The 14,611-nt window shown below is 35.9% G+C and overlaps 1 protein-coding gene and 1 pseudogene across 2 annotated transcripts in view; one reads left to right on the plus strand and one right to left on the minus strand.

Moving 5' to 3' along the window:
- Positions 1-518: 518 nt before the first annotated feature.
- The window catches only part of ALCAM (activated leukocyte cell adhesion molecule), a 211,234-nt gene continuing 197,141 nt past the window's right edge, over positions 519-14,611 (minus strand). For both annotated transcript variants that reach the window (XM_055316071.1, XM_055316069.1), the window contains 2 exons: positions 4,531-4,646; positions 519-3,027 (listed from right to left, as the gene is read on the minus strand). In XM_055316071.1, coding sequence (XP_055172046.1) covers positions 4,559-4,646 — 88 coding nt within the window. In that variant the 3' untranslated portion in view covers positions 519-3,027; positions 4,531-4,558. The remainder of the gene's footprint in view (positions 3,028-4,530; positions 4,647-14,611) is intronic.
- Positions 13,436-14,056, plus strand: LOC129503756 (vacuolar protein sorting-associated protein 29-like; annotated as a pseudogene).

Genomic DNA, 14,611 nt, shown 5'->3' on the forward strand with positions numbered 1-14,611 from the left:
ATTTGGAGACTAAGTAGACTAGGACAAGCATGGCCTTCAGAATCAGGTCAGGCCTAATAGCCAACTTATCTACTTGGAAGCTAACTGCATTTGGGACTTATGGATAGTTTTAGCAGATAGTCTTCAGCTATTAAGTGGGGGGCATTTAATACTACTTACAACTATTACGGATTAAATAAGATCATGTATGGGTCCTAGCACATAGGATTGGCTCAATAAACAGCAATCTGTTTCTCTGATGTACGCATAGCTGGCTTTATCTTCTTTTGAAGAGGAAGCATTTCTATGAAAGTTCATGCTTACGTAATTCCAAATGGCAAGTTGGGTGGTGTGTTAATGGTAGAAGAGAGGTGGCCTGGCCTGCCATCGTGGGAAGGCATGGACAAGTTTATTTTGCCGCATTCACTGCTCAGGGCTACAGGGAATCACAGTCAGTTTTGTCCCCTCTCTAATAAAGACAGTGACTTTCTACACATGAACAGCCTACTTTAGACAAGAAGACAGCTGTGAGAGGCATGTGAAGACATATTTCATTTTTATTATCTTTTAGGCATAGACGGGTATGTTAATCCATTTCCACGTACAATTCTGGTAACACAGACAGGAAGTGAGACTTGAACTGGCAAGACCTGTCTCCTGTTGCCAAAGCGTTACATTGGAGAGATGCAAGCTCCGAAGTTAAGGATGGTGCAGTATCTTCCTTCCCAGCCTCGCTGTGCATGTGGCTGCCGTTACACAAATAAACCTCACTTTTTTTCTCCAGGCATTGATTCAATAGTAATAGTGCTGTCCCCTTTGTCCCCGGCAAACTTCCTGCTTTCCGTCCAGAGCTCTGAGTTTCAAATATTCTGCTCTTTAGATTCTGACAGCTGTTTTTGGACTTAGTTAACTACAGCAAGTGGAAGCCAAGAAATAATTGTAGTATTACCCTCTCTATTGTGACAGCGCTTCTTTCTGTAAATATATCTTAGGAGTTAGACTTTGAATCTTTGATCTCCCACACCAAAAGAAAAAAAAAAGAAAAAAAGATATTTATAGGGAAGTAATTTCATTTTAGTGTTCATGGTGTATTGTGGAAAGCAGATGTTTAAAAATTTTAGAATTTCTTTAACAAAATTCTAAAGAGAAAAGGAAAAAAAAAAAGAAATCACAGTATTTACAGAGATAACAGAATGGCTTAGCCATGCAAAACAAATAACTTTGGTTTTTTTCCCCTTTCACTTTGGTTTAAATATTGACCAAGATTCAATTTTTTTTTTCCTGCCAAATAAAACTTCAATAAATCAAAGTTTAGAGGCAAAATAACATATTTTCTTTTTCCCCGTAATATTTTATACAGCATTGAGTCTAGTAGGATATTTTATGTATTGAGTCCATACCAATGCACTACAGGAAGCTTTTATTAAACTGAGTCACTACTGCTCAGAACAATCAACAGTTTACTAAATGTACAATAACATGTGTTTCTAAATAATGCAGAAGTGGCGAAATATTATTCCCAATCTCCTTCTGACTTTATCTTCTATTTCTTTTTCATCGCCTTCAGAATTGTTTATCTCATCAGTCTAAAAAACAAACATCAGTTTTCCTTTTCCTCCTAAAGAATACAGTTCTTTACCTGGAAATCTGATGTTCATTTTTTTTTCTTTTAATTTTTTCCTGTAAAGTTACGTAAATCCTGGGACAAAAAATGGCTGTGCAGGGTTCTCCCAGAAACCAGGCTTCTGCTTGAAAGAGCAAAGTTTAAAAGTCTAGTCACAAGTAGCTATGGGCCTTTATCCAGTCTACTTCAAAAAGTTTCCAATTTATACTACCACCCTAAAAAGTTCCTCAAGCATAAAACATGTTTATAAAGTTACAAATTTGAATGTAACTAAAGATACATAGACATTTTATTATTACACTTTCATGTACTGCTTGATAAATTATGTACCAGTTAAAAACACTAAATTATCTCAAGGTGCATTCAATATCTGTAGCGTAGTTAACAAAAACACACACGAAAAAAATATATATTCTATATTCTGTGGAAAATAACACAGCTTTGATAATGACCACTGTTAAAAATCTCCAATTCTGACTGATATCTATTTTTTTTAAAGGAAATAGGTATAATTTTAAGGCAGTGGATAACCCAAAGGATTTAACACCAATTTTTAATTACAGTGATTTACATTGTGAGCTGTGAAAATGGGAATGTTATCCATGAATTTTCCAAACTGTCTCTCACACGTTGTTTTTTTTTTTTCTTTTGACAGAAAATAATTTATTAGCAGGTGTCTCTAGAGGTAAGTGCTACCCAAATTCTGTGTTACGTCTTGTTTAGAATAGGCAAAATTGTCAGTTTGGGAGTACCATTATCATGTATGTGTGTCCATGTGCATGTGTGACTTACTTCTGAGAGTCAGCTGGTCGTGCATGCACAGAATCAATTTGTCTGCTGCTTATCAATCTGACTCTCTGCTTCCCCTTCCCTTGTGATTAAAAAAAAGAAAAAAATATCACAGTTTTTGAATAGAGCAATGTGTGCGTTCCCCAGGCTTCACAAGCTGCCACCTTTGGGATTTAGGTGCTTGTGAGAAAATTTGGGGGCATTACTGATAGCAATCAGAATCAGAAATGTACCTGTTCAGATTATCCATATAAACGATTGAAATAAAAACATTACATTATACATCAGATTAACAGCAACTCCCAGAACAAAGCTTACAGTGTATAAAAATAGCTACGTAAAAAATTTACATAAAAGGCAAACCAAAAAGAAATCCTCAGTGCAGACATTTACAGAAAAAAAAAAAAAAATCAAACCAAACACAATACATGACCTATTATCATGGCTGCCAAAACTTGTTTTTGTTTGTAATTTCATTTAATTGTTTTAACTTGAGATAATTCTCTAAAATCCTGTGACAGCTTGGTAGAATGAACTGCTTAATACTTGAACCATGAATTGCTGTCAATGTCTTTGTATATGTATTAAATACAATCCACGTTCATGCTTCAATTGGTCTATATAGTTTTTTTTCTCTGAAATGATGAAAAAAAAACACAATTTAGTAGGTTACCATAGCAATCATTTTTCACCATCAACAGATGCCTTGTACTAAAAGTGATAGGAATTACTTTATAGGATCCTTTCATAAAACTCCATTGTCCCTGAGCCCATCTGTAATCCCAGGCATTGTTGCAGTCCTTCTACGGGTAATTTTTTGGAATTGTTGAGAGTCTTTATTTTTATGAAAATTGCTTAATTCATATGAAGATTAGAGGGCTTTTTGGGAAAATATTTCATTCTTTAAGTTTTGTCTTTAAGCTTATTTTTTCTTTGAGAATTCACTCTATCTAATTTTGAAGAAAACAGAAGGCAAAATCTGTTTACAAAGGACTGAGGAATGAGCCCTGCAGAGGAAGAATAAAAAAATCAGGTGGGGATGTTGCTTATTTGGTCTCCAAGGGACAGCGGGATGGGGGAAAGGAACCGAGTTTTTTACTTCTTTCACCCGATCCGTTTGAGATCCCGATCTGTTCAGATTTTAAAAATGTTTTATTTCACTTATTCTACTTTTCTTTCCTGTGTGCATCCTTTCAGTTATAATTTTTTCCCATGCCTCCTGCCTTGGATGACACACTCAGATTGTGACTTCTGCTTATACAAATAAACCAATAATGAACCAAAGTTTTACTGTGGTTGTTGGGGATTTTTACATCTGATGAGCAAGCTACAGCAACAGCTACTCTCAAGGACGCACAAAATAAGTTGTCCAAATGGCTTCTCTTTTTGGCTGGCTCAGGAGAACATAAATCAACAGGAAAAGCTCAAATTCTAAGTGGCAATACCATGGAAGACTTCTTTTTGGAGACTGTCTTTAAAAATCACACTCCTATAGCTATTATATAGAAATATATGCAATATATGTAACATTGGAATATACATGCATACATATATGTGCACGCGTAGATACACATATATACACGCACACACATATATATCGTATACATGCTAACTGCAAAAGTGTTTGTGTGTCTACAAAATTTGTCGGGCTTTCCATGAAAATAGTTTGGGAGATGGCTGCATATATACATGGACTCTTGTAAGTATTAAATCCTTAGATCAAAATTTTTATATTTAAAAGTTATTCTCATAATTGCTTTTTAAAATAAATCTGAAGCATAGAACCAGCTCTCTTCCAACCATAATACCAATTTATAAAATCAAGCTTTGCACTCAGCAAAATTTTTGGCATTAGAATACAAAATGCTAATTGAACGTTAAAATCTCAAAATTGATTTTAATTATTCAGAGGATAGTGGCTATTTTTTAGAGGATGGGGAGACCACTGAGATTCCATTCTTCTGAGAACACCTTTCTGAGTTGCCAAAGTGTCCTCTGGAGGAACTCTCCTGTTTTGCAAGCTGCAATTCTGAAGCGTCTCAATGTCAACGCTTTCCCTCCCTCTCTGGAGGTGGGGGGTGGGGGGGTGTCACACTTGCTTGGGACTTATTTCTAGAAACCTCACACAGCCTACCCACCTGGACAACAATTAGAACAGTTTCTCTCTTAGGCTTCTGTTTTGTGATTGTTTTCTTCTAACTTTTTGTTTTCCTCCAGATTACCAAGGTCCTTGTTTACGTGTTTTGATGCAGTCCTGTAAGAAAATTAAATAAATACCATCACGTTTAACACGTGCGCATTTAACTCTTTTTTCTTTGTAATTTTATAAAGGGGTGACATTAATGTGTCTTGAAAAGCATATGTTTTACATCTAATCCAGGCACCAGACTGCAGCAAACCATTCTGCAGTGGTGAGCCTTGACTGGTAACAGAACACATTCGGGTGCAATTACCTTGGTAGTGGAGTTGCATTAAACACATGGTAGGAGAAAAAGCAAGAGAGAGAGTATTTTGAACACAGACTATACACACTTAGTTGCATCATGGTTTTGGCTGGGATATTTTTCTCTACACTTTATAGGAAGTAATTATTATCATTTAATAATAAAAACTTCCCTTTTGGGTAAATACTTGCTGCAAAATGTTTCCAAGGGAGTTTTATTAGGGCGTTTCCCTTTCAACATCCTCTATTATGCATCCAGATTGAGTTAATGGCCTGTATCTTTATCACCTGTTAATCAAATAAATCAAAGCAAGATTCAACAGGGACCCAAGTTTATGACAGAACACGGACAGCAGAGGCTAAAGCAGCTCTGGTGGTGGTTCTCAAATTGTGGTCCTAGACCAACAGTCTCAGCAACCTCTGGGAACCTGACAGAAGTGCAAATTCTGAGGCCCCACAATGAACAATGGAAACAAAAGCTCTGGGGAGAGGGCCAGCAATCTCTGATAAACAAGACCTCCTGGTGGCTCCTCAGCATGCAGAAGTTTGAGAACCAGCGCCCAAGTAGCTGCCATGGTTACACATGACTCTTCTATCTTTTAAGAGCTGAAATCAGGTTTTCTCAAGCACCAGCTAAATTCCTTGGTTTGGGGATGACTCATGAGAAACCACAACTGTATTTCTTTTTTTTTTTTTTTTTAAGATTTTATTTGTTCATTCATGAGAGACACACAGAGAGAGGCAGAGACACAGGCAGAGGGAGAAGCAGGCTCCATGCAGGGAGCCTGATGTGGGTCTCCAGGATCACACCCCAGACTGAAGGCAGTGCTAAACCCGCTGAGCCACCCGGGATGCCCCACAACTGTATTTCAAAAAGTATTGGGCTGCCTGGGCTGCACACTCAGTTAAGGGTCTGTGTTTTGGTTTTGGCTCAGGTCAGGATCTCGTGGGTCATGAAATCTGGCCCCAGTGTCGGGCTCCACGTTTCTGGCACAGTAGACTCCAGATTTTCTCCCCTTCTCTCTCTGCCCCTCCTGCTCATGCTCTCCCTCTGACTCTAAAATACATACATAAATCTAAACAAAACAAAAAAAGTGTATATTTCCTTCCTTCTCTTTCCTGTATGTAAGGAAACTAGGGAGAAAACTCTATTTTTCCCCTAAAAATAATTTCCCCCTAAATGTATTTCTATTACTGAAATAGAATTCCTGGGACACCTGGGTGGCTCAGTGGTTGAGCATCTGCTTTTGGCTTAGGGCATGATCCTGGGGTCCTGGGATCGAGTCCTGCATCAGGGCTCCCTGCAGGGAACCTGCTTCTCCCTCTGCTATGTCTCTGCCTCTCTCTCTGTGTCTCTAATAAGTAAATAAATAAAATCTTAAAAAAAAAAATAGAATTCCTTTGCTCATTTGCTAAGAATCACAACTTTACTAGAAAGAGATATGTAATGGTATATGATACATGTACAAGTGAGATAAAGACATATGGCTCATTTAAACTGGGATATCATTATATTTAGCACAAGTTTAATGTAATTTGTGATTTAAAAATTCTTAGTTTAGCTTAAACTACAGCCTTCTAAGTCCATTCATAAGGCAGGAGAGCAAGCTCAAACTCTGCCAACATGACTAAGTGCTAAAATATGTAATTGAATTTTGCATCAGACATTTAAAAATGTAAATAAGACATGTTGTAAGTTTGAGTCTATGTCTTGACTTATATTATCACATAAATATTTTCCATCTTCCAGTAAAATGGTACATAATAGTGAATGACAACTTTCTTATCTTATGTATTTTCCAGGCAAATGGAAGAATGATGTAGATGGATATCCTCATTCTCGCTCTCATATATTTTATATAATAAAATATATATAAAATAATTTGATATATAAAGTATAAGATACATAAGCTGTCTATATATATCACATTATGTATATCACAGATAATTTGAGGTTTAATCTTTTTGGTTAACAGATTACTTAATAGATAACAAAGTTTTAGTAAACTCAACAGTAAAATAGAGGAATGGTGATTTTTTGATAGAACTTGAATTTTCTATGAATCTCTGAATCATTTTCTTTTTAAAATAGATCTATGAATCCTTTTAAAAATGGTTTCATTGGGGGGCCTGGGTGGCACAGTCTGTTAAGTGTCCCACTCTTAGTTTCAGCTTAGGTCATGATCTTGGGGTTGTGAGATGGAGCACTGCGTTGGGCTCTAGGCTCAGCATGGAATCTGCTTAAGATTCTCTCTCTCTCCCTCTCCCTGTGCCCCTCCCCAACATGCTAGCAAGCATTCTCTCTCTTTCTCAAATAAATAAATCTTTAAACACAATAAAATAAAACGTTTCAGTTGAAGACTAATATCCGTACAGGGTAATGTGTCTATCACTAGCATACCATTCAATGCATTTTCAAAAACTGGATGCTTGAATGTAACCAGCACCGAGCTCAAAAAACAGAAAACTGCAGACCCAGAAGTACCACCGTTATGCTCCCTTCAGGTCTCTACCACCTCTCCATCAGTTACTATAATCCTAAGTTCTCACAGAAAGCTCTACCTGTTCCTGTCATTTGTACATAAATGGAATCATACTACATGAATTCTTGTCGGCTTTTTACTTAAACTAATGTTTGTGACATTCATATATAATGTTGATTGTCATTATAGGTTGTTGATTCTCATTGCTACAGAGCCTGTCATTGGGGGAATACATCATGATTTATTTATTTATTTTACTGGTGATGGGCATTTTTGCTCTTAGTAGTATTTTACTTATATACTAAGTAAGATCTTTTGTAGATGCCCCACATTTTTCTTATGTTCGTATGTTCCTTATCTATTCTTTTCCATCCTGCCCCTTCAATCTAGGTGTTTTCTATTGAGCTGTATTCCGGTTTGCTTTTCATGTGCTCTGCTGTAAACAATCGGCTTTTATTTATTTATTTTTTTTAATATTTATTTGAGAGAGAGCATGTGCATCAGCAGCAGGGGAGGGGCACAGGGAGAGGGAGAAGTAGGCTCCCCACCTGAACATGGAACCTGAGGCATAAGCCTGAGACCTGACTTGAGCCAAAATCAAGAGTTGGCCACTTGACTGACTGAGCCACCCAGGCACCCCACCAATCCACTTTTAAATTCACCCACCAAAGGCTTATTTTCTAATACTATATTTTTCTGGTTTAAAATGTCGATTTGATTTTAAAATATTTAAGAACACATTTCAATTCATCTCCTTTGACCATCTTTTCTTCTATGTTCAATATATTATCTATAATCATTTTAATGTCTTTGTCTATTTATTTTATTTTTTTTTTAAGTTTTTTTATTTATTTATTTACGATAGTCACAGAGAGAGAGAGAGAGGCAGAGACACAGGCAGAGGGAGAAGCAGGCTCCATGCACCGGGAGCCCGACGTGGGATTCGATCCCAGGTCTCCAGGATCGCGCCCTGGGCCAAAGGCAGGCGCCAAACCGCTGCACCACCCAGGGATCCCTCTTTGTCTATTTATTAATTACAATGTCCAAATCATGCACATCTGTCTGCTTTTCTATTTTCTTGATAATTGATTGTATTTTCTTGACTTTTTACACAGCTAGTTCTTTTCATTTTCCATGACACCATGTGTATAGATGAACTGTAGCAACTCTATACAATGTTATTTTCCATTAGGTAAGGTTTCTCTTTTCCTTTGTTAGGGAGATAGGGTGAGGAGATGATGATTCCAGTTCAGTCTAGACTTGAGCTAGGTTAAGGCTCAGTTGCAGTTTTACTAAAAGTCTACTTTTGGTTTATCCCCATTCCCATGGCAATGGCCTTCTTTAGCTTCTGATTAAGGTACTGGCATGTCTCCCTTTCTTCAGCCCTTAAAAACAGAAAGAACCAGCTCTTTCCTTTGGAGAGTCTCCACCCAGATCTCTAGCCATCTGTCCCATGACACTTCAAGATGTAGCCAATCTCTTTAGTCTCCTTGATCACTAACTCCTTGAGAATAACTACTATGCTGTATTTCTATTTTAACCACAGCACTTAATATATTGACTGAATACAGTAGGCATCCAAAGGACATTTCTTTTACTGAATTGAATTAACTGACCTCATTATAGCTCATATGTATTTCCTTCCACTGTTCCTTATGATATTAGTGTTTACCAATATAAAGTCCATACAGTACCATGACAGTACCTGAGTGATTCCTTATTCCAGTCGTTTCAAATAAAACTGAACAAAATTATACATATAAACACATACCTTGATTATTCTAATAGCTTCTAATGATATAGTCTAATAAATACTAATAACCATAATTTCTATAAATCAGTAAGCTATTGTAGTAATCATGGAAAGCCACGTGTGTCTCAAAGCCTCTTCTCTCCCTTCCTTTTATTCTCCTTGCCTTCTCTTGCTTCTCTGATTTTTTCTCCATTCCTTTTCTCTAGACTTCTCCTTTCACTATCTCTCTCTCGCTCTTTTTTTCTTTCAAACTCATTTCATTAACCACTATGCTTTGCCTTTAAAGTGAAAACTCCAACATGTTTGGAGCCACTAGAGAGAGTAACACATAAAAGAGTCAATGTTCTATAGGCATCTTCTAAAAAGGAAAATTTTTTAAATTTAAAAATTTAGTAATGTAATAAATCAGTTTTGCAATTCTGATTTTTTAACTTTCTTTGACCCATATTGGAAGAAAGAAGTTATGTTAAGGTTCATGACATAACAATTTCACAACTTTGAAATAACGTATGGACTATGAGAAACTCTGGTACCAGTAATGATTTTTTTAAAACTCCAAAACCCATGTGTTTTGTTAATCCTTACATTTATAACAATTATAAACTCTCAGAAAAATAAGCTATTTGCCTGTACTAGAGGGGGACAAAAAGAAAGTAGAAACTGAAGAAAATTTGAACCTTATACTGGGTGAGTTCTATTGTTATACAGCTTTTCTTCTTAAGTCACTCTCCAGCTGGAGACACAAAGACTAACTAGAACACTGAAAATAAAAGGAAAAAAAAATCTCAGAAAGAAGAGAGCAATAGAGTGGTGAGAACCCCAAATGTGTGTAAATCATAATAAACCCCTTGGATAATTCCTACACTGTGTGTGTGGAGACAGAAATTTCACTTAGCCAGACAGAAAGCAACAGGTGGAAAGTTTAAAAATGTGACAAAGATTTTAGCTACTATCTACACAGGGAAATATAGTTTGGAGCTGAATCTCACCAAGCCAAAAGCCCTTGGCAAACATATCAATCTTTCCCAGAAGAGCCAAGTACAGACTATGTGTTGAGTGTCAGTATTCAACTTAAGATACATATGCCATATAAAATGTAAATGTAACCTTCACAAAATCAAGGAAATCAGCTAGAGTGTAATTGTCTGCTGGGGAAAACAATCCATATTTTTTAGAAGAATATAATGGAACATGGAATCTCTGTATCACCCCAAAAAGACTAATCTACAATTTTTAAAAAGTTACCATACATATGAAGAATAGAACAATTTAACACAAAGTCTAGAGAGTGTCCTTGGATGACACAGACTTTGGAAATAGCAGGGAAGAATTTCAAATCAGTTATTGCATTACATATTCTATGATATAAAGACAAACATGGTGACAAGGAGAGGACAGAAATCTCAGTGCAAAAAAATGTAAACAAAAATAATTCTACCATTTAAAACTACAATATTGCAAATGAACAATTCGTGGAATTCTCTTATCATCAGACTGGAGGTACAGAAGAAAGCCTCAATGAACTTAAAGACAAAACAACATAAATTATACAGTTTGAAAAATAGAAAGATGATAGGGGAAAAAAGATCCTGAGTGGCCTATGGGACAATACCGAACAGTCTCATGTATGTGCAACTAGAGTTCCAGTAGAAGAAGTAAAAGACAATGGGGCAGAAAATATATTTGAAGAAACAATGAAAAAATATTCCCAGATTTGTTGATGCCCATTAACTTGGAGATCCAAAGTGCTCAGCAATCCCCAAAGAGGAATGATACAAAGGAAAACACACCTAAGTGTATCATAATCAAACTAACAGAAAGCAAACATAAAGAGAAGGGCTTGAAAATAGCCACAGAAAATTTGTGCAGGGGAACAATGACACAAATTACTGCTGAGTGTCTTATCAGGAAAAAAATGCATAACAGAGATAACCAAACATCTTTAAAATGCTGAAAAAAAAAAATCTCAACCCAGAATTTTATATTCAATAAAAAGACTTTTGAATAAGGGCAATAAAGACGTATTAAATTGGCTGAAGGAAAACAGGGAGAAATCCTTGCTAGCAGACCTGTGCTCAAAGAAGTATTAAAGGAAGTTCTTTGGTTGAAGGGAAATGACACTACATGGAAACCCACATGTACAAGAATGAATGTAGATTATTTATATATGGTAAAATATAAATACTATCTAAAACAATTTCTTATAAAGACAACCAATCATTTAATGCAATATATACAGCACTGTAAAAGACCCTTGAAACATTACAATCTCATTGAACCTCCTCCATCCATTTTCCTATTGCTGTCATATTCATTACAACTGCATATATTACAAACCTCACACTATAATTATGTGAAGGAGGTTAAATACATTTATAATGTTTCAAGGGTTTTAGATTATTACATGAGTAGATTGTTGTAAATTAAGAGCTCTTATTGTAATCCCTACAGCAACTGCAATAAAAGAATGCAAAGAGGTATGTTAAAAGGCCATTAGAGACATTAAAATATAATAGTAAAACTTATTTGAATAACTCAAAAGAAAGTAGGAAAAGAGGAAGAGAGAACAACTAGAAAACAAATAGTGAAATGGTGGTTTTATATGTAATTGTATCAATACTTAAGTTGAGCATAGCTTGGCTAAATCCTCCAACCAAAGGGAGATTGTCATCAGAAAGGGAGACAGAACATAAAGACTCCTAACTCTGGGAAATGAACTAGGGGTGGTGGAAGGGGAGGAGGGCGGGGGGTGGGGGTGAATGTGTGACGGGCACTGAGGGGGACACTTGACGGGATGAGCACTGGGTGTTATTCTGTATGTTGGTAAATTGAACACCAATAAAAAATTAATTTATTAAAAAAAATAAATAAAATAAATCTAAGGGTAAAAACCAACAACAACAACAAAAGAAAACCAAAGGGAGAATGTCAGACTGTACTAAGCAAGCAGAACAACTAAATGCTACATTTCAAGGGTTAACATTTTTTCTAGAGGGTCCAGATAGCAACTATTTCAGGCTTGTAGGCCATATGGTTTGTGTTCCAACTCTTCAACACTGGTATCATAAAGCAACACAAATAGCATGTGAAGAAATGGGCATGGCTGTGCTACCATAAAACTTTATTTACAAAATCAGGCAGCAGCCTGAGAGTCATAGTTTGATCAAGCTTACTGTATAGGAGATGTACTTTAAGTATACAGAGATAGGAAATTGAAAATAAAAGGATGGAAAAAGATATACATGTAAATAGTAAGCATATGAAAGTAATATAGCTATACTAATATCAGGCAATGTAAATTCAACATGAGGGATATTACAGCAATAACGAAAGACATTTCATAGTATAACAGATTCAATACATAAGGAAGTCCTAACATTTAAAGTGTATGTCATTAGAGAAAACATAAGGCAAAAACTGATAGAATTAAAGGGAGAAATAAATAGACAAATACACAATCTTATTTAGAGAATGTAATACTCCTGTCCCAGAAGCTGATAGAATTAATGGACCAAAATCCCAAATTGACAATCATGATGAAATAACTAGTACTGAGCTAGCCCTAGTACTTGAAGTGCATGCTTATAGCCCTCTTACATGTGAAGTGACTTCATATATGCTGAAAAAAGAAAAAAAAAAAAACCTTGTAAGAATAAGAAGATGCAAACAAATTATTATCTACCTTAATCTGACATACAGCTATGGAATACTGTACCAATCAACTATAAAATATTTTTTTTCAAGTGCCCATATAGCATCCAGCAGGTAATACTTATGACTGCATGATAGGCCAAAAGAACAGATCTCAGTGCATTTCAAAAGACTAAAAGCTTGCACAAGCTTAACAAAACAGAAGTCAAGGAGAAATGTTTGGAATTTAACAATGTTTGGAGTTACATGGCTCCAAAGAAACCACAAAGGAAATCCAAAAACATTTTAAACTGAATGAATATGAAAATACAACATACTGAAATTTGTGGAATGCAACTAACATAATGCTGAGGATGAAATTCATAGTTTAAATGCTTGTGTTATGAAAGAAGAAAGGCTAATATCAGTTATCTAAATTTTTTTTAAAGATTTTATTTGTGTATTCATGAGAGACACAGAGAGGCAGCAACACAGGCAGAGGGAGAAGCAGGCTCCATGCAAGGAGCCTGATGTGGGACTCGATCTCAGAACTCCAGGATCAAGCCCTGAGCTGAAGGCAGATGCTCAACCGCTTAGCCACCCAGGTGTCCCAAGCATAAGAATAAATTTTATAAGACATGTCATTGTCCACAATAAAAGTCATAAAATATTGCTAAGAAAAACTGGAGTGTAAATAAAGAGATATGTGCTGTTCATAAATTGGAAGGCTAAATAAGAAGTCAAATTTAAAATTCAAATCTTGGTGACTGAGTGGAGCCCAGTGACAAGATGGCTGGGCACAGATTGGTGTTGGTATTAGGAGATCTGCACATCCCATACTGGTGCAACAGTTTGCCAGCTAAGTTTAAAAAAACTGCTGGTGCCAGGAAAGATTGAGCACATTCTCTGTACTGGAAACCTTTGCGCCAAAGAGAGTTATGACTACCTCATGACTCTGGCTGGTGATGTTCAGATTGTGAGCGGAGACTTCGATGAGAATCTGAATTACCCAGAACAGAAAAAGTTGTTAACTGTTGGGCAGTTCAAAATTGGTTTGATCCATGGGCATCAAGTTATTCCATGGGGAGACACAGCCAGCTTAGCCCTGTTGCAGAGGCAGTTCGATGTGGACATTCTTATCTCGGGACACACACACAAATTTGAAGCATTTGAGCATGAAAACAAATTCTACATTAACCCAAGTTCTGCCATTGGAGCATATAATGCCTTGGAAACAAATATTATTCCTTCATTTGTGCTGATGGACATCCAGGCTTCTACAGTTGTCACTTAAGTGTATCAACTAATTGGAGATGATGTGAAAGTAGAACGAATTGAATACAAAAAGTCTTAAAAGCCAGGCCTATCTTGGTTTTTTTTTTTTCATTCCCATGTTCGAATCAAGTAATTAAACATTTATGTACCACAAAAAAAAAATCAAATCTCAACTTTGTCTATAAATTCAAAGAAACCATAATCCCAAAAAGCTCTTGTTTTGGTAAAAACAAACTGCTAAAATATATATGAAAATGTAAAGAAGTAAGATTTCTAACACAGCAGAACATCAAAGTTGAAGGACTTACATTATTATTGTTATTACTATTACTATTACTATTAATTATTACCACCACCACCACTACTACTATAAATGTTCCAAAGCCAAAAGAAAGTCTTTTTTAGCATACGGTGCTGGAATGAATTGACAAATATATGTATAGCAAAAGCAAAACCAACCATCCAAACAAACCACCTTTATCTTAGATGTATCATATTCTTAAATGTGTAGTTTCTAGAAAAAGACAGAAAACTATCTTCACCATTTAGTGATAAGCAAAGATTTTGAAAAGTGGGCACAGAAAGTACTAAACATAATAGGAAAAAGTTCCTAAATTGTTCTTCATTAAAATTAA

This window comes from Nyctereutes procyonoides, unplaced genomic scaffold (genome assembly GCF_905146905.1).
Source record: "Nyctereutes procyonoides isolate TBG_1078 unplaced genomic scaffold, NYPRO_anot_genome, whole genome shotgun sequence".
NCBI lineage: Eukaryota > Metazoa > Chordata > Mammalia > Carnivora > Canidae > Nyctereutes > Nyctereutes procyonoides.